The sequence below is a fragment of the Poeciliopsis prolifica genome, unplaced genomic scaffold, assembly GCF_027474105.1.
Source record: "Poeciliopsis prolifica strain line A6 unplaced genomic scaffold, Auburn_PproV2 SCAFFOLD014, whole genome shotgun sequence".
Classification (NCBI taxonomy): domain Eukaryota; kingdom Metazoa; phylum Chordata; class Actinopteri; order Cyprinodontiformes; family Poeciliidae; genus Poeciliopsis; species Poeciliopsis prolifica.
Window position 1 is genome coordinate 5,064,400 of NW_026562389.1, and position 24,829 is coordinate 5,089,228.

The following is a 24,829-nucleotide window of genomic DNA, read 5'->3' on the forward strand; positions in this document are numbered from 1 at the left end:
TTCAGATTGAAAAATCAGATCAGAACACTCAGTCGATTAAAGAGAATATATTTTTACCATATAGAATTTAGAAATTCTGAGATAGCTCACAACTGATAATCACCTGAAAACACCTCAATGTCATTTAAATGTTCTCACACATCAAGCATCTGGGAACAGCTCTCTGAATAACAAAAATGCATTTCATAAAAGAAAGAACCTTATGCAACAATGAAAGAAAATCCCCCCCAAGCAAATATTAAAAGCTTGGTGTGAAAATGTTTACAGGCTGTGATACTTGTCAAATATTTCAGGATTTACTAGTGTTGACAAAGCCTGATGCTCGGATTTTAGTGTTTTATAAAAGAATTTTAACATATTTTTAATCTTGTACTCTCTCTCTGCATAGTTTAGCGCTCTGTAAGGCATTGAAATAAAACTTAACGTTTGCAACTCATTTGCTTGAGCGTTGACACGTGTTGAAGATGCGCTGCTGCATCAACAGACATGTCTGGACAGAAGGGAAGAAGCAGACACGGTCCATTCAAACCAGGGAACCCTCTTCCTCTGCTTCCCCCCACGCTCCTGTGAGGAAAGTAGATACTCCTCCTCCTCCGTCCTCCACCGAGAAGGGAGCTTTCTCTCCCCTAAAACCCTGATCGGGCTGCCAGTTCTCCTCGGAGCGTGCCCCCAATCCACTATCGGAATCTGCGTCTGTTCATGTCATGACCCGGAGCAGTTCAGGATCGAAGAGGTCGACTCCTCCAACCAGCCGATGCAGATGCAGATGACTCTTCTCCCGGGTTTCCTCTTTGGTTCTTATGAAATATGCGATGTTCGCCGGAATGCTCGCTTCTCTTTCGGCTGTACTTTGTCTTCATGTTGGCAGCGGGCCACGGTGAGTTATCTGCCAGACTCCTCTCCCTCTCCAACAGGCAAGGTCAGTGTGGCTGCATGGACGCAACTTTGTGTGCAAATCTCTGCAGAGTGCATTCAACAGTTTACTTTACTATTCTACAGGTCAATTGCCCCAGTCTGGCTCAGATCCATCCATCGTCCATCCCGTGAGAATCAGAGCTGATGGTGAGTTTGTCTCCCACTCCGTGTCTCACCATTTCAAGACCGGGAGATCCAGGCGCGCACTGCGGTCCCTTTCTCCAGAGGGACAGGTCTATTATAAGCTCAACTACAATGGTCGAACCTTAACGTTCAATTTGACCCAAAATCGCCACCTGCTGTCAACCGAATATGTCCTGGAGAGGAGGAATGGAAGTGCCAGCAGGGCTGAGCCTGTCCTGTCTGAGGGGAACTCCTGCCACCTTCTTGGCACAGTGGAAACCCCTGATGTTAAAGGAACGGCCGCCATCAGCACCTGCAAAGGACTGGTAGGAAGTCCTTTTATTTTACTGACTATCTGGGACTGAAAAGTTTATTTTAAGCCCAGTTTCATTCATCAGAGAAAAAAATGTGGTCCTGTTAGTTTTATTCAAATAGAAAATATTTATCACGTTATCACAGGTGCAGCAAGCTGATATCTGATTACAGAAGTGTCCAGACTCCAGTCAGAACTTGTCAATTGAAGTTTCAAAACAGTTATGCTTGCTTTAAATGATTGATGTTGTTGATTCAGGTTCCATTTTATAACCATAAAAAGCTGCAGTTGCCTTTTTTTTCAGCCAAAGATAGTTTATGATGAGTGCTGTACTGCAATATGTGCCGCACTTTTGGCATGTAATTAAAAGGACTTCAAATTGTAGAAATAGTGTGATGTCCCAAAGCGAGATATGTTGTTTAGAATGATTCTCAAATGAAAGGGTGCACTATCCCTTTTCGGTCAGGGGTCAGTCTGTGCCTCTAGCAGGTGAGAAGATCAAATATCTTGATATGCCTAAGGTGACTTGTTCACAAATGATGATGGCATGGACCAGGAGGTGGACAAACGGATTGGGATTTTGTCTGCAGTAACCCAGGCACAATTCTGGACTGTGGTGGTAAAGAAAGAATCTAGTAAAAAAGTAAAACAATTTATGGACCCATTAAAGTACCTGTAGCAGACCCAGAACGCAGCAAGGAATGATCATTTCTTGAGGATTACCCAGAATCTGCCAGATTCTGGGTAATCCTGTGTTGGTTCTCCTCCTGGATTTATTACCTCTGTGATCTGTTCTTGGAAGAAAATTGATGGGTTGGAGGAACATATGATGGGAAATGTTGGAGGTTATGGTCGTGTCACATTTTAAAACCCTGCATTCCTTGCTGCAGGTAGCCAGCTCACACCTACTCTAAGCAGATATGCGCCCCAGGCAGCCAGCAGACTCCTCTATCTGACAGTGTTGTGTTTGTTGGTTTGCTCTTCAAAGCTTTCCTGACACTATTTGCAGAAGGTCTGTTCTGCAGACTCACTGACTGCTGCTGCTTCACATCTTTTCCTTTTCACCGGCACCCTTTAGCATTCATACACTCTTATTGCCGCTGTCTGTACTTGCAGAATGTCTTCATGAACTCCATCTGAGCATGCAGTGTCTCTTTGTTCAGTGCTCGGAATAGGGCTTCTGTAACAGTTTGTGGCATATTTTATTGCATGGAAAATAAGGTGTGACAGACAGAAACCCAGGAAAACCTGCTTCTTTCATATGAAGGTATTTACTTTGGCTGTAGCATTTCTAACCAGATGAAAAAGCCAGCTGGACAACAGATTTCTAGAAATAATATTCCATAAAGTATTGACAGGAATCACAAGATAGATTTATGTATCAAATATACTTTGCAAAGCCTTTACTCACCGTAAATACCTTATTTATCATGACAAGGTTTATACAAACAACCAAAGAGAGCATGAATGAGGAAAATGAGCATTTGGTTTGTGGGAAAAAAGTGATGTTCTAGCTTCTTATATTGAAGTGTGTCTCTGTGTGTGAGTGTATTGCTCAATTGTGTCACAACAGGAATTCTTCATCCAACTACTTCTCAGTTATGCTTGTGTAAATTGTGTCGTGTCTCTCTGACTTGTATTTCTTAATTTGTCACACATGACTCATAATGAGACTGAAATGATGACAGGAGCCTGGAAAATTTATATCTTTGACCCACTTTTCATCTTCCTCCGAAAAAAGAATGCCTTATGTAATGTTAAATTTGGCCTCTCTTGTCTTACAGTGTTTAAAGTACTCTTTGTACAAAACCGAATGTTCTCGTTGTCGTCCTTAACCTGCTGCAGGATGATGTATTGCACTGTACAGAACTGTGGATAAAAGTTTATAGCAGCTGAAAGCACACAAAAACCATCAAACACCAAGACTCAGCCAGGCAGATGTGAGAGAAAAGTCCTGGCTGCTGCAAGGAGGCCATTCAATCTCATGAGGCAGAGAAAGAGGAACTGTATACATGGAAATGGGAACCTTTACTTATCTGGCACTGGGTAGACATTTATGATGACAGGTAAAAGAACAATGACACATATCACTGTAACTTAGGATTTTTCTTTGTTCCACTTTTTTTAAAATTCAAGTTGTTCTAATACTTCACTTGTCGAGTTGTCAGCTTCTACAGTGAAACAGTGAGCTCTTGAAGTTATTGTCTTTGTTTCTTAGAGAATTACGACACTTCCTGTCCACAGTCTAGTGTGTCATCGTTAAATAAGAGGGAACAATAAAGACCAGCGATGCACCAATCAGTGAGCCAGATAATATAATTTCCTCTCCCTACCCCCCAAAATATGACATTTGCAGAAACCTCATAGCTTATGTGTATACCATGAAGAATGGTGCATATATAAATATATTTATTTATTTATTTTTTACTGATTTCAACATGTATATCTTTGTCAGTATTGGGGGAGTGCACAAACAACCCAAATTAATTTGCTGTTAATTCTCAGGACTGTGATCTCTTTCAATCGCACATGACCTAAACTGAAGTTTGAACCAGTGCGCAGACTGAAGTAAATACAGTCCGTCTTTTGGAGTAGTACCTTCTCACATCAGCTCCACTGGGTAATAATGAATGTTTGAAAATGTCTGCAATGTGCAAAGCTGGCAACATAACTGGATCATGGTTCCTTAGTGGTGTGAAGCCACATCATAGCCCAAGCTACTATATTAACACCATTTTAGCATCCTGCATCTGGCTGGAGATTTAATTGCTCTGCAGTTCAAACAAACAAAGTTTTACAGCTGCTAACTCAGCTATATTCACTCTAAAACCATGTGTCTTTGCATCATGCAGTTCCCCTTACTTTTGCTGACCACTTGAACCATATTATTGAACTGAGAATAAGCTAATCTGTTTTTAGCTGCTTTTGTTGGGAACTCACAGGAGCATTTTTGCATGCCCATAGGCAATGCACAAGGCAAGTACATGCAAGCTCAGACCTATTATAACATTATTTCCCTCACATAAATGAAAAATTCTCAGCATTTATGCAAATAAAAAATGCCAGCAAGGGTTTTGACCTCTAAAAATTAACTCTCACCTCTTAATTATACGTTGAACTTAGAGGAACGCAGAGACAAATTTGTTTGGTGCAGCCCTTAATCTACCTTCAATAAATGCAAGTTTGTGCTACATCATGTTACAGTAATGAGCACCATCAGCCCCCACCTCTCCTTGTGTCCCATTTAATTTCTACTGAGGACACAGTTTGCATTACGGCAGCCAGTCTATTTCAGGTCCACTAGACCACTTCTAGCCCAGAGAAGCAGGAAACAGGAGTAAAGCAGTTCCACATGGCTGGTGTATTTAGAGCACAGATCCATGTTATGGTAACCTCCTATGGCTCTGGCACCTCGCACCCAAACAGCACGCTTCCTTTTAGGTCAGAGGAAAGGGATTAATGAACAGAGGTTGGAAAGGGGAAAGTGAAATCCTGTCCAAGTTGACAGAACATTCAGGATTCAGAGTTGCAGTGAAGCATTTCTCCATGTATGGTGAAACAGAAAACAAAGACTTTGCGAACATGGCTTCGGTTGTCTGTGCATGAAGATCAGAAAGCTCACAAAGGATCTGTGTAGAGTATAGTAATTTAAAGATCACCATTAACACCATAAACAGTGCAGGCACAGTGACTATGTCTGGATGTTTCATGTACATCATGCAGAGCAGCAGTCTGACTTCTCAATGTGTCTCTTTGTAGCATTCCTTACTGGTTGCTCTGCGGACCACCACCTGCCTTTGTCTGCTGGGACTCAGGAGAAGTCTTAGAACTCAGGGAACAGGACAAGAAGATGATCACAGTCACTGCCAAACAAGGGTTCAGGTCTGAAAATTAGGAAATGGAAAGAGTACAGGGAAAACTATTAATGCAATTTATGCACAAATGCATGACTGTCAGGTCATGCATTAACATCATCAGGTGTTAATTAGTGAAATAGTCAGGAGGCTCATGATAATTTTAGAGGAGCTGTAGAGATTCAAAGGTCATCTTGAAGAAGCTGTTGACTGGAAAACTATTAGTAATGCACACTAGAAGTCTGGCTTCTACAGGAAAGAGTTGAACAAAGTCATTTTTGAAAGAAAGTTAAGGACATCCAACATGTTGGATACACATGCAAACATTGAAATTGGTTGAAAATGGGCCAGAAATCAAAGTGTATCACAGCTTACACCACAACAAAAATCTGTAAGATGTTCTCCTTCTACACTCTCTGAGCTTGATCTTTTTTCAAAAGAAGAATGTGCAGAAATTACAGTTTCCAGATTTCTAGATGTGTAAAGCTGGTAAAGACACAACCCAAACTGTAACTGCAGTGAAATCTGGCTCTGCTAATGATTGCATTGGGACTAAATGTAACTGCATGTCACATTTTTTAGATTACGTTTCATAATAATTGTATTTCCACTTCACAATTCCTCTCTTTGCGTCACTGTGTAAGTCTATGACATAAAATACACAGTTTTATGCTGTAACATGACAAAACGTGAACAAGTTCAAGCGGTATGAATAAGTATCAAATGCAGTTTATAAAATTAACATGGTTTCCAATAATATTTTGTCCAGTGTTCAGCCCATACAGCTGAGATAAGGCCATCTGTTATTGCTGTCACACGGAGTGTTTGGGCGAGACGTAGAGGAACTGCTCAGTCAGCTGAGCGTTTGCTGCTCAGAGCCTGTGGGAAACTTTTCCTACTGAGTGTAGACATATCAGCCAGCATGCTTTGGAGATGAGTCCACAACTCTGGGATGTTTGGCAGAAGGCCCGCACTCTGAGTTGCTGTTGAAGAAACCATGCTTCAGTGTTAATATTTTTATTCAAAAATAACCAAAACCTCCAGCATAAACAGACATTTTTCATCCGCTTTGTGTTTTCTTACTGTGATCCAGAGTGAAAACTCTCTAGAGCAGTTCAGCTGCATCCAGCAGAGCTGTTTCAGTATATGTGGAAACCTACATTTTTGGATTTAGTGAAGCAGATGGAGAAATCTTTCCGTTCCAAAGGGAGTGTCGACTTTTAGTTTCTGAACTCCGTGAACGCAGCAGTGGGATACAGAGTCATAGCTGTGCCGGCTGCTTAAGGAGCATCCTCCTATTTCTTTTGCCTCTTCTTCCAAGAAACACATGTATGACTTGTCAAAATGACCTAGAAAGCTGAGCAGTGCTGGAACAGCTGGTTAGACGAGGAGCAAGAAAATAAGTCCAAAAAGTTTATGACATTAAAAATAGAATGATTTGGCTTTCATCTTTGTTGATAAAGACTTTCTTCTCTCCATTAATTTTCTCATTAAGAATTGTTATGTGTTTATTTTTCCAGTGGATGGTCTAGCATTGCAGCAGGAGACCTGTCATTGTTTTTGAGTTCTTAAAGACCTGAAACACACATTTTATGTCAATTCCTAGTCATGTCCATCTGATCTGCTGGAGAAGTTTTAAAATTTCAGCCATTACCTGAACTTCCATGGAAATTCACATTTATATTGATACTTTTCATGCAGTGCAAAACTTAAACAAAAAAAACCTGAAACACCAAATGATCATAACAGTGGATATTCCTGAGGATGTTTCAGTGACCTGTTGTGTTCTTGTGAACTTGTGAGGATCAGAGCACACCTGCCTCATTTGCCATGTCATGTGCTCTTGTCTTTCCTTTTTTCAAGTGTGGCTAAAAGAAATGGGCCAGGCTGTCAATTCAATTTCTTCATGTTATTGTTTGCAGGAGCAATTTGTGTCTCTGTCTAAATAGCCTCTACCTGTAAGAACATGTACAACATACTTTCGAAGGAGTTGTTGCATTGTTGCCCGAGGAGAAGAAAAAGGTTCATATTCTGATCCGCTGGCTAATGACAGATTTCAGCCAGATGGAAATAATGTGTTTCTGCAGGTTTTTAAGATGGGGATCATCTGCCCTCCTGGCTTTCAGTGAAACTTTGTAGTTAATGATGATTTATTTGGCATCTCTACCAGAGTTCTGTATCCATGTATGGAAATGAGACTTAATATTTTATTTGACACAGGTTTTTCTTTTGTGAAACTATTGAACATGCTCCAAAAAGAGCTATTTAAGCTTTGCTTGCTTTGCACATTGGGATGTGTGAGTCATCTCAATGAATGATCTGAGCCCAAGCTTGCCACGCTGTCGTGTTTTTTTTTTTTTTTCTCTTGCTGCAGAGAGGATTCTTTTCCCTGCCGGAGGGGCATTTCTTCATCGAACCTGCCCAGAAATTGCCCAGTGATCCAGCAGGGACTCCAGAACCACATGTTGTCTATCCAAGATATACTGAGGAAAACCACAGAAGAAAACGCAGCCTGGAGTCCAAACACACTCCCAGCCCCTGTGGAGTTCAAGGTGTGTCCTTTCACTCAGTGTGTGAATATATGACTGCAGGTGTGTGTGAAATTGTAAATGAGTTTTCTTCCTTTTTTCTGCTCAGCCTGCACCTGAGCCAACCCAGGATAAGTGTGCTCTAAGCTGTGCGTTTCATTATGCGTCCTTTAGATGCTCCAAGTGACTCTCACCAGGTGGAAAAAGAGAGGGAGGAGTGGGAGAGAGAGCAGCAGAGGGGGGAAGCTCAGGCTCAGTCCCGCTCGCAGCGCTCAGTCAGCCGAGAGCGATGGGTGGAGACCATGGTGGTGGCTGACTCCAAACTCATCGAATACCATGGCAGTGACAATGTTGAGTCCTACATTTTCACCATCATGAACATGGTAAAGAACTTTTTTCCCCCCTCGGTTTAAGCTGTTTTTTTTTTGCTTTGTTTTTTGTTTTTTTATCATCACAAATAATTTTTATGCTGGCAGGTTGCTGGAATATTTCATGATGCCAGTATTGGAAATGCCATCCATGTCATCTTAGTGCGCCTCATTCTGCTTCAAGGAGAAGAGGTACAAATAATCCAAAGTTTTCCAAATACTCAACTATGCTTTTGTGACTTTTTGATAAGTGCTTGCAACAGGACTTTATGTCCCGTGCTTAACTCTAGTTCACTCATCAGAGGGAGTAATACTTTAAAAGAGAGAGGGCAGGTGGCCCGCTTCTTAAAGATCTGCTGAAACAACCATCCAAAAGGTGCAGCAAAACAGCAGAGGGTTGGGGACAAATAATAGATATGTACAAAATCACAGGCAACATATTTATTGTTGATTGATGGAAGGATGGATTATCTTTGACATATTTAATAAATAATGATTTTATTAAACTTTGCCTGTGTGAACTGAGCTGCGAATAGTATTGTGAAAAATGTTTCAGAAGTGTAAATAATCCTGTGGAAATGTCAATGGAAAATGTCAAGAAGAGTTTAAAATGTGGTGATTTGTTGGTCAAACTCTCGTGTTTGCTGCAGAAAGGGTTGAAGATTGCTCACCATGCAGACACTACTCTGTCCAGTTTCTGTGCGTGGCAGAAAAACCTGAATCCACAGAGTGACACTCACCCAGCTCACCACGATCTGGCTGTTCTGATCACAAGGCAAGTGTCAAAAGTCTTTCCTGTAAGTCACATGGGTTCTGTACATGTTCCCTGTCTGAAGTGAAGTTAATTTTTCACTTTGTTTCCCTCTAAAGGAAAGACATTTGTGCAGGAATGAACCAGCCATGTGAGACTCTGGGTCTCTCTCATCTATCTGGGATGTGTCAACCCCACCGCAGCTGCAACATCAACGAGGATTCAGGACTGCCTGTCGCCTTCACTGTTGCTCATGAAATGGGCCATAGGTGGTACAATTTTAATATCTGTAAAGTACCAGAGAATAATCACAAGAAGAAAGTATCAATGTGTTGTTAACAGTATTATTTCTGTAGACATAAAGGTATAGATAAATAAGAGAGCTGTACACTGTTTTTTTTTTCCAAAGCATGATTCCCAGTTTGAAAGTCATCTTATTGACAGATAATTGTTAAAATGTACAATATAAAAAAGATTTATCATTAATCAAATTGCTGAAAAATATAACATTTATGCAGTAGAACAATAATAATAAATTTGAGAAAACAAAGATTACATGTGGTGTTTCTCAAGACAATATTCCCAGGCCAGTTTTATTTTACATCCAAATGATTCTTTAATTAAGCATTACAATATCATTGGGACTATAACTAAAAATTAGGGCAGAATCTATGAACAGTTCACTGAAAAACCTAAAATGTACAAAAAATGTTGTCTCCTTTAAATTTGGACTTGAAACAGCACTTTCCCATTAAAGTAAAAAGTAAATTTATGCCATATCTTTGAACTCTATTTGTTTTAAAATTGCATGAACCTTTCTTTCTTTGCATTAGTTCCTCTGATCCTTTAACTATATTTCTTGTTTTGAATACAGTTCTTCACTCATTGTTCCTTTGTTTTTCTGTAAATCATTCCAAATTCATCGTTAGATTTGTCTTAGCTTACATAATCCTCCTGGTATGCTGGTAATCTGATCATTGCCAAATAAGTACAGTAAACAAACAAAACCTCTGTATAAAAGCCTTTGCAGTCTTTATTTAAGTTGGGTTAATTTGTGATTCATTGCAGTTTCGGGATCCATCATGACGGCCAAGGGAATGACTGTGAGGTGGGAACAAAGCACCCGTTCATAATGTCGAGACAACTGATGTATGACAGTTCGCCTCTTACTTGGTCGTCCTGCTCCAAAGAGTACATCACACGTTTCCTCGAGTAAGGCACAATCAGAACTTCATTATTCTAAAACCACTCACTATGAAAAGTGCTGACAAAAATGTATTTATTTTATTTTCATTTTCCCTCTTTTGGGGCAAGTAAATTTCCTGATGAAGAAGCATTTGCATCTCTTGCTGGGTCCGTAGTACTCCTGGATGACCTGAATGTGTTGGTACTGATGCATGATGGAAGTCGAGCCATGAAACACAGCTTTATGGCATTTTAGACAAGAAAGAAGAACAAACAAAATGACGACGGTTACAGGGGACACGAGAGATTACAACTCTAGAATTATTTTAGAAGAATTGTACTAAAGATTAATTCAATAATTCTGATTAAATCTCACAATATGTTTTTCCAGCTTCCCCATAATCAGATGAGAAAGTTTGTGCGAATATTTGTATGTGCAGAGATCATTTCCTTCTTCTCCCAAACAAAATAACTGACCTCATATTCATTTTTATTTGCCTTAGTCGTGGCTGGGGTTTCTGTTTGGATGACCGTCCTTCCAAGAGAGACCTAACTACCCCTCTTGCCCGTCTTGGCATCCGCTACACCACCCATCATCAGTGCCAGCTCCAGTATGGTCCAAATGCTACTTTCTGTCCAGAGGTGGATGTAAGTCTCGCTCAAATTAAACTATACATTAAATTCTTCAGAAAACAAACTTTCTTGATTTTGATTTTTGCCTTTTTATTTCAGAATGTTTGCCAGATTCTTTGGTGTTCAGTGAATGGTAGCTGTAGATCCAAATTGGACTCGCCTATAGATGGTACTCGCTGTGGACCAGACAAGGTAAACGCCGTTATAAGCTTTGCCATACCAGGGTTTGCAGTACACACCTCAAGGGATTTTAAATAATCTAATTTTTATAAATTTTTTTATTTAGTGGTGTATTTCTGGAGAGTGTGTAATTGTGGGTAAACTGCCAGAGACTGTGAATGGAGGCTGGGGGTCTTGGGGTAAATGGTCCTACTGCTCCAGGACTTGTGGAACTGGAGTTCAGTCTGCAGAGAGGGAATGCAACAATCCCAAGTAAGAAGCTACTCTGGACCTCCTTTTTTTACCTTTAATACTTAGGTGTGTGGTTGATTCAAAATATTCTGCTGTCCAACAGACCTGAATATGGAGGAAAGTATTGCACTGGAGAAAGGAAGCGTTACCGGACCTGTAACACCAAAGCCTGTCAGAATGAGAAGCCGTCCTTCAGGGAGATGCTGTGCAGTGAGTTTGACACAGTGCCGTATCACAACCAGCTCTACCAGTGGATCCCAGTTGTTAACCCATGTAAGTGATGAATACCTCAAACAGACTAGGTATTTTATTTAATTTTTTTACATTTTCTGTTTCATAACATAATTCAACAATAGATGCAGTTCTTGGTATTAATCAATAGGGGGCAACGTTAACCCTTGAAAGATTTCTGTCATTCAAGTGGCATCTGCACTCAAATTCTGTTGGGTTTTTATGGCAGTTAGTCGATATGAAATGGTTGTCAATTTATACAAAACAAATTCAATTTTAACGGTATCATCCGATGAGTTTTGTATGTCAGCTGTTTACTAAGAGATAGAAAATATAGCCGGATTTACTGCAGAATAAATGAATTTGGACATCACTGTATTAATCTATTGGACACTTACATCATTTTATGTTATGCCTTATGCCTTGTAGTGCAATCATATATATATATATATATATATATATATATATATATATATATATATATATATATATATATATATATATATAATATATATATATATATATATATATTTGTATGGCATAAAATTATAGTGATAATAACAGCAGCAATAGATGATTATAAATAAAAGTAATGAGAAAAAAAGTCAATAATTTCATAAACCTGATTAATTTTGTTTTATGCTCATCCTCAGTAAATCCCTGCGAACTTCACTGCCGACCAGTGAGTGACTATTTTTCGGAGAAGATGCTTGACGCGGTGACCGACGGGACCCCGTGCTTCATGAACAACAAGTCCAGAAACATCTGTGTAAACGGAGTGTGCAAGGTAGTGTGCCTGGGTAAGAGACCTGTAGGGACTGGGAGGGTTATATTGGAGCGGGATGATGACACACTGCAGAGCAACTACAAACTGACAGAGGGAGAAGATCCTCTGTGGAAACTTCCACTGTGCTATGATTTGTGTGTTTGTTTGTAGGCGGTTGGGTGTGACTTTGGTATCGACTCAAACGCAGTGGAGGATCGCTGTGGGGTCTGTCTGGGCGACGGCACAAGTTGTGAGACGGTTTATAAGGCATATGATGAACAAGAAGGTTTAGGTGAGTGAGACACCAATTGCAGTGCTTTGCAAAATTATTCATAGCCCTTGAACTTGTTACATGTTACAAGATTCTTTTATTAAGATTTAAAATGAGAATCAAGACAAAGTAGAGCATTGTAGAGTCAAAGAAAAAGTATACAAAAATGGCAGAAAAATATTAAATGTGCTCAGATTTGCTTTGATACAAATAAATAAATGAAATGCAATCAACTGTCTTCAGATATCTCCTAAATTATTTTCAGTATGAATGCAGCTGTCAGAGCATATTAGTGGACAAATAATCATGAAGACCAAAGAACACAGCAGGCAAATCATGTAGAAAGTCGTGGAGCATCTTAAAGTTGCAGTCTGCTCTTAGATAATACCTCAAGCTTATGGTGGTCAGTGGGCCAGGTGGTGCCGATTCCATTGGTGAATGACTGAGCCAAAGGGCTTTGGAGTCCTCTTACTTAATAAAACGCTGCACAAATGTAGGTGATTTACCTACATACCAATCGCCTCAGTAAAACATTGGGGTAGCAGCATTATGCAGTGACGATTCAGTTCTTCAGCTATGACAATTTCGGCAAAAGACTTGAGAGTAGGTGAATGTTCACATTTCAGCAGGACTAGCACCACAACCATTAATCTGACTGAGCTTGTAGAAATAAATGACCCAAAAGTCAGACAATGGCTTGAAATACAGCCATCTCTACAGGGTGATGATTTTTTTTTTTTTTGGTATGGAAAAGTTTTGAAATCCATATATAGTTTCTTTTCATATCCATATCATAATTATGCACCACTTTGTTTTGACCTATCATTCAAAATCAAAATAAAACACATTCAAGTTTGTGATTGCAACATGGAAAAATGTGTGTGAACATTTTGGCCTGGTGCTGTTTCCAACTGAGGGAGTCTGTATGATTATAAAATTATTAATGCAAAGCAGACAGACTGCTAATGAGAAAAAGCTTTGATGGACTACTAAGATGAGTATGAAAAAGCGCAGAATTTTAATTTATGTCTGCAGAAGTCATTTCAGTGCATCAGCATTGCACCGTTGTTCTTTATTGCCATGGCAGCAACCTCGTCCACACTTTGCAGCTGTTTGTCCTGTTGTGCTGAGATGTAAGTGTGGATGCATGCAGGCCCATGTTTGTCTGAAGATACACATCTTTGTCTGGTTTTACTGCACTTGGACAAGTATAACTCACCCGCTAAATCAACATACCGTGAAGACAGATTCATAGTGAAAGAGGCCCTAAAACAATAAAAACTCCCCTCCTTCCCGCCTTCCTCCCTTCAATCTCTCTTTCTTTCTGTGTGTGTGTGTTTGCCGCACGTTGCATCTCTTCCAGATAAGCGGCCCAGATGTGTGAGACTTCAAAAGGCTCACACCGAGGGCAAGCATCCCCCCCACCTCCTTTCACAAACACACACACACACACACACACACCTTCCCACAAACATCATTAAACTGCACAGAACCACTCATTGCTGCTTTCGTCCTCCCCCAAACCACCCACCTCCCATCCCCACGCAATAAAAAACAGAGACAGGGCAGTGCACCCCCACCTCCAGCCCACCCCCTCCGTGCCGAATAAGCACACATTCAGTCACACATGCCAGGCATCCATGCACACTGAGCCCACCCGGGTTAAACATCAGAGAGAAGGTGTCTGAAAGTCTGGGTGTGAGCGTGGCAGCTGCCATGGTGGGCCATCCCATTACCTCAGTGCGACTCTGATTCCCCTCTCGACTCTCCCAGGGTACATGGACGTGGGGGTGATACCAGAGGGCGCCAGGGACATTCTGGTGAGGGAAGCCGAGGAGGCAGGTAACTTCCTGGCCCTCAGAAGTGTGGGGTCAGACGAGTACTTCCTCAACGGGAACTTCATCATCCAGTGGAACGGCGAGTACGAGGCAGGTGGGACGACATTCTACTATGAGCGCAGTGGAGACATGGAGAACCTCACTGCACCTGGACCTACCAAGCAGCCAGTCTTGCTCCAGGTAGGTTGTCCCTTTCATAGGAGTGAATGAAAACAACTGTTTTCTCAGTTGTTCAGAAGAAGTTTTAGTATAATCAGCATTGTGCCACTTCACCCTTAAAAAGAGTCCTGTTTATAGAGGTTAAAACTGAATTAATTTGTGTTTGTAGTTCACCTTCTAATCAAACCGAATTGAGTCCCACCATAAAATAGTTCTTGGTCATTCATTTTTATTAAATAAAATAAAGGAAAATACAATCAGTGCTGTGAAAAACCATTTAGCCCTTTACAGATTTTTTTCTGTTTTTTTTTTTTGTATCAGTTTCGATTATACCAATTTTAAATTTCAGGTAAATATAATCATATCAAACACAAAAAGAAAAGTCAATACTCCCTAATTATCATAACTGACTGCGACATACTCACTTATTAGGTTTGCAATACCTGGTAGTGAGTTTTTAACATGGATTTGGATTAATTTTGGCCAGTTTTTTTCTAAATTAAAGAGAGGTTTTTGAGCATGAATGGCCTTTTCAGGGCCAAAATGAATCAATCAGACTGGGCTTTGACTAGACCACTTTTTTTTTTTGTCATTGAGACATGAACTTTCTGATATGCTCTCAGTGATTGTTCTGGTTAATGATCCAATTCCACTGGATTACAAAGTGAAGGCAGAATATTTCTTTTCAGGTTTTTCTGATTGAAAGTCAGCAGGGTTCTGACGCAGCCCACACCATCATACCACCACTGTGTTTTCCTGTTAGTTAGATTATCTTTTTCTGAAATGCCACAGATGTAAAACAGACGTTTACCCCGTCCAGTGGAACGGCGAGTACGAGGCAGGTGGGACGACATTCTACTATGAGCGCAGTGGAGACATTTTCACAAAAGTCTTGGTGGTCATTGTGTTTTTAGAAGCTGTGAAAGCAGTCTTCTGTGTTTTTTTTTTTTTTTTTATTGATTAGATTTATCTTCTCCCAATCGATGCCATGTTTGGTTGTTACTCATTGCATGAACAGTGACCAAAGCCAGAACAAACAATGTGCTTTAGATATTCCTGATTCTGGTGTGACCAATGAATGAGTCATTGGTGACATTTTGGTGTTCTATATTTACTCATTTGTGGATAAAAGTTCTCACTGTGATTTTTCCTGGAGACCCAAAGCCATAAAATTAGCATTTGTAACACTTTCCAGATTGACACTTTCTCATCTGCTCTTCAGTGAGGTTGTTGTATTATTCCCATTCATTTGAATATTTGAAACACATAAGTGTGACAAAAAAGTAAACACAGAAATCTAAAAGGGTCCAAATTAAAGCTCTAATGAAAAATCAGATAGAAAAGAATGTGAATTATTTGATTACATTATTTTTTTTATATAGTTGTTGTTTCAGGAGAAAAATCCAGGTATAAAGATAGAATACACCGTCAAGAAGACAAGATTTATAGAAAATCAGGTCCCTGAACCCACTTACAGCTGGAGACATGGAGCCTGGACCGACTGCAGCACCACCTGTGGCCTAGGTTTGGCTTATTTTGAAACATCTTGCTTTTTTTTTGCAATAAAATATACTAAATAAGAAATGTTTTTGAACTTAGGAGAGCAGCACCAGCCAGTGCTGTGTTTTGAAACAGATGTGGGCGTCGTGGACGAGTCTCTGTGCGACCCAGACAGCCGTCCAGGGGACCAACACCGCAAATGTAAAAATATGGAATGTCCTGCAAGGTGTGAATTCTCTGACATCCTCTCGCTACATTGTAGATTTTCTACAGTCACAATTAACCGTTTTTGCTGCATAACCAAGATTTAAACTTTTACCTGTTGAAATCTGTTGATATATATATAAGTCCAAAAAAGAACTACTTTGTACATTTTCTCTGTTTGTGAGCTAATCATAACAATTATTTAGGAACATAAATGATTTTTCATTTAAAATTTCAGATTCTTTAATGAGGCACCATGCATACAAACTAAAAGTTAAAATCTATTCAACATTTTCATAAACTGTTTGTGCAAAGAAGAACATTGCAAACAATACTTGTCCATGCTTATTTTTAAAAAAAAAAAAAAAATTGTCTCAGCCCCATGTGATTAGTAAGAATCTTTTTGCTTACCTTGTTGTTCTGTCCTCTGGCTCTTAGGTGGTGGGTCGGTGGTTGGCAGCATTGTACAGAAACCTGTGGATCAACAGGACTGAGGAAGAGAACCGTTCTTTGTGTCCGCACTGTTTCAGGGGAGGAGAGAGTTCTCCACCCTGTGGAATGCAAGCATCTACTTAAACCAAAACCTGTGGTGCCGTGCAACAGAGATGTGCCATGTGGGCAGGAATGGGCTGTTGGCAACTGGGAGGAAGTAAGCCTTTTTTAAGGGTAGCTTGTCTTCTTTCGGGTAGCAGCTTGTTTCTTAACCGCAGTTTTACCAATAAAAGACTGTCATTGCCAGAATCTCCACCAGCTTGATATTGTTTTCATTTTGCTTTTAGTGCCCGGTCACATGTGGAGGAGGAGTTCGCTCACGCACAGTGTCGTGCACATTGGCTCCAAAGAAGATCTGTGACCTCTCGACCAAACCCAGGTCCAAATCACTGTGTGCTTTGCAGAGCTGCCCAAACTCGAGTCTTCACAGACGTCCAGGGCTTCCCCCTGCGTATCGCCGCATTTACCCAAATAAAACTCCCTCTACTAAACATCCTGGCTCACCATCATTAGCACCTATGAGCTCCACAGCTGCACCTACAACAACCACCAAAGAAACTACAACTGCCACCACAAAATCCACTTTAAGTCCTCAAGTTACATTTACTGAAATTATAGTCTCAGAGGATCATGCGTTTAGTGTTCTCTTGAGGAAAATGAAAAATGCAAAGAGGAAAGATTATCCTAATAAATCAACTTTCGCTAATAAAGAAAAGAAAACAAGTGTTAGAGAGAAGGAAAATGTAGACACAGAGGACGGAAGTACTGGGGATGGGGTCCTGTACTCCCCAGGATATGATTACATCATTGAGGACAAGACGAAACAAGAAGAGAAGATTATTGACCTGGATTTTTTCACCACTGTAACGTCTCTAACGACTCGTCTTCAGACAACCACACCAAAACCACAAGCACGTCCTCTTACCAAGCATATAACTAGCATGCCACCCACAACTACTGCGCCATTCTCTCTTACCAGTAGTGACACATGTTCAAGAGCAACCCACCACTTACCCAACATCAACACCACCTCAAATGTTAAATCATACCGCCCATGGACACAACGTGCTCCTCTAACCACTCCCATGTATAAGTTTGGCCCGGGCCTTTCAAAAACCATCTTCAAAACAATGCAAGTTCCTGTAACAACTGTAAGAAAACCATCCACCACTGGAGCTCCACTTCATGTGACACTTATAAACCTGAAGAGCTCTCCTGCAGCAACCAAGAAAACCACTCAAACTGCTCGTGCTAAAAAACCACCCAGTTCCAAAGGAAGTGACTTCAAGAGCCAAAACCAGCAACCAAGTAGTCAGCGGAGCAGTTCTACAAGTGACCAAAGAAATCTGATGGCCAGAGAACCAGTGAGCATGGATGTATTTTGGGTTGTTGGAAACTGGAGTGAGGTGTGTTGAGATATATTTCAAACTTTTTGTCTCTGTCTGCAAAACATCATTCCAGTAAACATTTACATTAAAGCTATTTCCACGATGGTACCCTGAACGTCTGTCGACTGAAACTTAATTATCCTACACCCTCAAGATTTATTCTTCTCACTCTGTTTATGCAGATAACCTAAAGAAGATTTAACATTCACACCGTTTAATTAACAGAAAGTATAAACTATAGCGAAATTTAAACTGGGATGAAAAATAGTGACACATAAAATACTAGAAAAATTGAACTAATCCACAATGCTTTGCATCTTCCCTTCAAAAAGCTTCATACTGAATGTTCAGGGTATTATGAAAGGAACAATTTCCCCAGCAGAAATATTTTCAGGCACAAATTTCTATTTTGTTACTGTTTTTATCCTGGTAGATCCACCAAAAATCTACAACAGTTCTTAGAAATGTTCCTAAAGTGGAATTAGAAGAACTTTCCAGAGTAACTATATTACAAAATAAAAAAAAAAAAATAAAGCAGATCAAATAAAGTAGCTTTCAGTATACTAGTTTGAGGGCTAAACCAACATATAATAATAATAATATATTCGACTAAAAAGAAGAATGTCCAAAGATCTAATATGATCCATGAAAATGTATGATTGACGTTTTTTATTTCCATGGTAACAGTGACGTTAAGTGTAATGCTTTAATGTTGTGCTAAGCATAGACATATTATTTTTTAAAGATGATACTCATTTCTGTCCAGTGCTCAACAACATGTGGGATTGGAGCTCTATGGAGAACCGTGGTGTGCAGTTCAGAGAAGGATGAGGACTGTGCCAACGTGAAGAGACCTGAGCCTGCACGAACATGTCATCTGCAACCATGCGCCACCTGGCAGACTGGCAGCTGGAGCAAGGTCAGCAAGTTTGCAGGAACTTTGTCAGGAAACTGATAGTCACACAGTTTACTTGTTACTTACAATTACTACTAAAATACATTAATTATTTCTGTCACTGAAGAAATACAAAAACTTTCTTGTGTCTGTTTTAACTCACATAGTTTTTTTTCGGCGCGTGTTATGTTGTTATTCTCTCTACAGTGTCCGGAAAGCTGTGGGTCTGTGAGAAGGAGGCACCGTGACGTTCAGTGTGTTGATTCTCAGAGTAAACGTCCACTCAGACCTTTCCACTGTCAGACTGTGTCCAGCAGACCCCTAAGCGCCCTGGGTTGCCCCCAAAAGCCCTGTATGAACTGGACCGTGTCACCCTGGGGACTGGTAGGACAATCATACATTCATTTTACATGTGATTAAACATAGCAGGGCATATTTAGGCACATTATCTATGCTGCCTATGATTGTAGACATTTTTAGTTATTTTGGCATTAAAATGACTGTCTGATATATTTTTGTGTCCTTAATTAACTCTGAGGTAAGAGTTTCATGAGTTTGAAATTTATAGGAAATTGTATTAGCTCCCCCTGTAAACATTATCCCCACAGTGAAATGCAGTGCAGCATCAAGCTGTGGAGATAATTTTCTTCAGGAGGGACAGAGAAACTGGCCAAATAAACAAGACAATCAAAGAAAACATGCTAAGAGATTGCAAAACACTTAAAATTGTGGCTGAGGTCCACAATTCAGCATTACAACAAACCCAAACATACAGCGAGAGCTACAGCACAATGGTTAAGATCAAAGAACATCCTTGTATTACTGTCAACAATTTTGCAATGCTGTCTGTGTGAGGAAGGTTGCTGTTTGGAGAAACAATCTAAAAATAAAGCAGTAATGCTTGTTGTCCCCAGTGTTCTGGCAGCTGTGGTGAAGGCATCAGGGAGCGACTGGTGTACTGCCCCGAACCTCATCGCTGCAGCACCATGTCCAGGCCAAACGACACTGAACTGTGCAATCTAAAGTCTTGCACGCACTGGAAAACCGAAGGCTGGGGGGAGGTCAGTCTCACTCTGGTGACCCACAATTAAAGTTCAGATTTTTGATTGTTTTTCTAACTTACTACTCTTATTTCTAGTGCTCTGTGAGCTGTGGAGAGGGTCAACAGCAGCGCACAGTCAACTGCGTGACCGATGAGGATTCGGCCGTTTTGCCAAACCGCTTTTGTGAGAAGATTTCTAAACCAGAAACACTCAGGAAATGCAACATGCAGGAATGCAAAAAAAACTCAGGTTTGTATGCCTGAGCGTGTTCCTGTGCTCTTCTGGTGGTGAAAGAGGTTGATTGGAAAAGCAGATTGCGTTCCCACATGCATTGTTCATGCACACATTTGCACCTCAATTTCACATTGTGAAGGTAACAATTTTCCAAAGCTGGTGTTTAGTGCTGATCAAATTTTAGTGGCATACTTTATTTTATGCCTTTGGTCTAACTGCAGCTACTCAGTGCCAAGAAAATTAAGATACATCTGTATTGACTGTTGTGCAAATGGCAGGTAATACCATGTCAAATAGCATTGCACCTACTGTAGGAATCAGCAAATATGCAGGGCATCACGGTACACCTTCAGAGAAGACCAGGGGACACGAGGTTCTGAATGAAAAATGGTATGAGCAACTTCTTTAATTCAAACTGCTTACTAATCTGTTTAGCATTAGAGACTCACTAAGAAATCAGCTGATATTTTAGCTTCATCAGGCCGCGACCTGTCGGCCTGATTGTGTAGTTACATTCCTTTCCTTATATCAGGGCACATGTGTTCATGTATTAAACTTCAAGTTTTGTTTTGGTTTCTGTCTGTTCAGTTTGCAGAAAAAACACCATGTCCTCCCGCTTCTGTGAGAAGCTGAAGCTGTTGGGTCGCTGTATGCTTCGGTCGGTTCAAAGGCAGTGTTGCTTCACCTGCAGGGCGCTACCAAGACTGGACTCATAATGACTGCAACGCGACTTACCATCTGTTCATGAAATACTGGTACGAAACAACCGCTATCCACAGACTGAGAAACCAGGGTGCTAATGACAACTTCAGCAAGCCAAACTGACTGCCTCAGTGGTCACTGCATTTCTTCAGTTGTGTTTTTTTTTCTATGATGTTTAGTTGTTCTTAACTCACTGAAGTAAAATTTTGGATCATAACCAGGTAATACAAAAAGCCAAAGTGCTTGCAAAACTTCAGAAATATATTTGAGCATGGGACCTGGGGAAATGAAGTGATGCATAGGCATGGGCTGGTATAACAATCTCACAAAGTAAACTCCACAAGTTCATATTTACACAAAAATCAAAAGGTAGAACTTGATTTAGGCTGGTTCATTTCTTCCTCTAAGAATAGAAAACAAGCCGATTTTGGTTGGTTAATTAGTCAGGGCATCTGATCATGTAGCCAGTCTGCAGTCAGATTCTTAACAGAAATGCTGCTCATAGTTAGCCAATGGTAGCTTCAAAACAGCATTACTTAAAGTAAAATTGTTCTTTCCTAAAAGTAAAATATGTGTAGAAAATGCCCACAGTGACAATAAAAACATACAGCCACCTGGGCCAACTACTCCAGGGGAGTCCCAAGGTGTCCTGGGTCTTCCTACCAGTGAGATGTACCCAGAATACCTCTCCAGGGAGTCATCCAGGTGCAACATGTCACCTTAAATGGCTCCATTTGAACTCTGGACCCCTCTTAGCTGACCGAACCCAGACACCTTCATTTTGGCTGTTTGAATATCTGTTCTCGTTCTTTCACTACCCAGAGCTTGTGACCACAGATCAGGGTAGGAATATCCTTCTACTGGTAAATTGAGGCTCAGCTCTCTTTTCACCAGGAGAGACCGGTAAACAACTTGCAAAGTTTTTTCACAACAACATAAATTTCCCAGCTGTCAAATGTATCCTTTCTTGTTTGTGCAGAAACGTGTGCCAGTTTTCTTTCGGTTAGCTGAGTAGTTGTGTGTAGAAACAATTGGGGGGGGTTTTATGCTCCATGTAGCCAGAAAAAGTGTTGGCAACTCTTGCACCTCTTCTGGCCAATAAAATGGTTCTAAGTGGCAGGAACAACATTTGAAGTATTATAAACAGTAGCTTTTTTATTAACTTGCATTGCCTCAATACAGACAGCCGGACCATGCCTCATTGTGTGTTAGCATGGATTTCTGGGTCAAAGGTGCTTTTACAACTTAATAAAAGTGTTTGTAAAATTAGGCTGCTGATGATTCACAGCTAATACTTAATGTTTTTTTTTAATGAACTGGTAAAAACAGAATGTACATTAAGATTTTCCATTATTCCAACATTGTTCGAATGGACGTCAACATTTTTAATGCTTGTTTTTGTTTTTTGTTGAATTATGTTTTGTTTTTCTCAGAGCCAGCACTGACTGTGTGTTTATGTAAAACTTTTTATAGGCCTTTTTTTTCTAATTGTCAAAGATTAATAAATCAGCTGCAGAATGCAACAATCTCCTCTCACAGTCGTTGCACCCTTTTCAAACTAAAACAGAGGTGTTGCAGGTCATCCCTCTCAGGTCTCTCTTAAGATAGCACTTGTGATTATGTGAAATTGTTTACCAAGTTGTACATCTTCAGTTCCTTTTCTTCGCTGCTCTTTGTTCCTTTCACTTCAAATTGTGAGTGAAAGAGGCTTGGACAAACATGAGGCAAGATGAAAAAACATAATTGTTCACAGGGTGTCCCCTCTCTACTCATACACTTCTTTGTCAAAATTGATCTCTTGTCTGTCTTCACACATATAAACTTGAGTAACATCCCACTCCAAATCCAAATAGTTTAAAATGATGTCAGCTACAACAACTTTAGTTCTGAAAAGGCTTTCCACAAGATCTAGGAATGTTCACAGAGCACATTTTTTTGGTCAGCCACTTTCGTAAGCCATTGTAACTAGTCAGTCACAGTGGTCTGCACTCTGGTACCGACTTGATCTGTTGGGTTAAGATCAGTTCCATGTGGATGTTCCACATTAAGGCCACTCATCTGTGTCTTTACAGAGTTTGCTTTGCCATGTTGGAACAGAAAGGACCCATTCCTAGAAAGCCCAGAGCATTTCCCAAAAATGCCTTTGTACGTTGAAGCAATAAGAGTTCCTTTCTTTGGAGCTAAGAGCTCAAACCCCAATTCTTAAAAAAAAAAATCCTCTGAGTCACACTTTGCAAAATACGCTCAAGCAAATATCGTTCTCTTGGCCAGACTCACCAGTTTTATTGCTCAACAAAGGCATGGTTTGTCACTTCAAAGAATAATTTTTATTTTTTAATACTGCTTTACACCTCTGCATCTGGCACTGTACTTTGCATTTGGTGATGTAACATTTGACTGCAGCTGCTCGCCCATGAAAACTCATTTCATGAAGGCAATCTGGAGGCTTCATGAAGTCAGGAGGACTGCAGCTGCTGACTGCTCCAAGTTGGTAACCTCTGCAAACTCTACAAATCATCATCCACTGACCCCACTCTGATTTTTTTTTTTTTCTTGCGAACTACCACTTTGCAGCTGAGTTGCTGTCATTCCCAATTTGTGAAAATACCATTAACAGTTGACTATAGTGAATCTAAGCAATTCGATGAACTCCTTAGAACGACCCATTTCACAAATATTTGTAGTCTACATGCCAAGGTGCTGGATTTTATTCACCTGGAACACTAAACTTAATGATTTAGATGGGTAAGCAATTACTTTTGGCAATAGAGTGTTTGTGTTTTGCATGTCTTCATTGATAACTGTGACGAAAAGGAGATTTTACGTAACACTTTTTGTAAATGAAATACATGAAATAAACTTTTTTTTAAAATAATATTTTAGTTGTGTTCTCCTTTTACTGATTTCATTTTTTTCATCCATATATGTTTTACATAATATGCTGTTTATATTTTGACCAATGTAGCTATCGGGGTATAATCATAAAAATGTCCATTTATCAACAAATCTACCTCATTATTTCCATTGTAGCCGTTTGCTTTGTGATTTTTATTTGCATTAATTTATTTATTTGTTGCCTCAGAGTGCCGGCATGCTGCTGATGCATGTGTAACACCTGAATCAGCAGCTCTGTTTCAGGGATCGTGTTCAGCCGGCCCAGATTTTCCCGGCTTGTCTGTGCCAGATAACTTGACACGAAAGAACCTTGCCCTGCTCCATGCTCTGTGCTGCTGTCATTCAAGCCAGAGACCAAGAGTTAGTCAGCACTAATGGAAGGAGAAACACGATACTGGGTCAAAGGGGAGCGTCTTGTCTTAAAAGCCAATGGTGTGTGTGCAGGATGTGTCTGCATGTTGTCATGATGAAGCAAACGCCACCCAGCTGCATGACCCATGCCTACATCTTTAATTGCGTTTCATTAACCAAGTACTCTGAATGACAAATAAAAAATGCTCTTTTCACTCAATTTCATTTGTCTTGAAAAGCCATATCTGAGCTGTTTTATAAACAACTGTGAGCTTGTTCTCTACAAAGCCCCAAAAGGTCATAAAATTACTCTTAAAAGCTGGGGCAGCACAACTTCAGCACTCTGAAGCCAAGTTGTTGTGGTTTTTTTGATTATGCCGCATAAATGTGTATTTTATTAGTTGTAGATTTTCCAAAAACATATCCTGTATATTGCCCTTTTAAAGCTTTGAACAATGAATAGTAAAGCAGAGTGCATCATTTTCCTAAGTGTCGACTTTCCCACTTATCAATGCAATTAGCATTAGTCTTAGGTTGCAGTAAAGGGTGACAAATGTTCCAATCTTGCTTTTCCTCTCTGGTATTGATTTCCAATTGTCTTTTAAACCTGACTTGGCAAGTACAACAAATGGATTTCATTTGTTTTGTTTTCTCAAGACTGTGACCAGTAAAAGAAAAACAATGCATGTTGACCGATACAGGCTGTATTTTACATCTAACAAAAAATGAAGGAATTTATGGATATTTTCCATTCATGCATGGAAGCAGATGTTCCTATG

General features: G+C 40.1%; 1 protein-coding gene across 2 annotated transcripts; it reads left to right on the forward strand.

Moving 5' to 3' along the window:
- The first annotated feature begins 485 nt into the window (after positions 1 to 485).
- On the forward strand, positions 486 to 23,676 carry adamts12 (ADAM metallopeptidase with thrombospondin type 1 motif, 12). Of its 2 annotated transcripts, none has more exons than XM_055039493.1 (24): positions 486 to 919; positions 1,000 to 1,364; positions 7,580 to 7,757; positions 7,908 to 8,116; positions 8,210 to 8,293; positions 8,752 to 8,876; positions 8,972 to 9,121; positions 9,921 to 10,064; positions 10,541 to 10,685; positions 10,770 to 10,862; positions 10,957 to 11,102; positions 11,185 to 11,354; positions 11,966 to 12,099; positions 12,250 to 12,370; positions 14,123 to 14,367; positions 15,729 to 15,870; positions 15,946 to 16,072; positions 16,489 to 16,699; positions 16,830 to 17,948; positions 18,697 to 18,849; positions 19,033 to 19,209; positions 19,740 to 19,886; positions 19,964 to 20,117; positions 20,691 to 23,676. In XM_055039493.1, the coding sequence occupies exons 1-24, from the start codon at positions 808 to 810 to the stop codon at positions 20,816 to 20,818; spliced, it is 4,779 nt and encodes a 1,592-aa protein (XP_054895468.1). In that variant the 5' UTR covers positions 486 to 807; the 3' UTR covers positions 20,819 to 23,676. The 2 variants fall into 2 exon arrangements, with proteins under 2 accessions (XP_054895468.1, XP_054895469.1); XM_055039494.1 differs by having other exon boundaries at positions 486 to 877.
- The last annotated feature ends 1,153 nt before the right edge of the window (positions 23,677 to 24,829 follow it).

Coding starts and splice junctions, on each gene's coding strand:
- adamts12 (XM_055039493.1), top strand. CDS start 808: ATGCGATGTTCGCCGGAATGCTCGCTTCTCTTTCGGCTGTACTTTGTC. Junction 1,365..7,579: donor TCAGCACCTGCAAAGGACTG/GTAGGAAGTCCT, acceptor CTCTTGCTGCAG/AGAGGATTCTTTTCCCTGCC. Junction 8,117..8,209: donor TTTTCACCATCATGAACATG/GTAAAGAACTTT, acceptor TTATGCTGGCAG/GTTGCTGGAATATTTCATGA.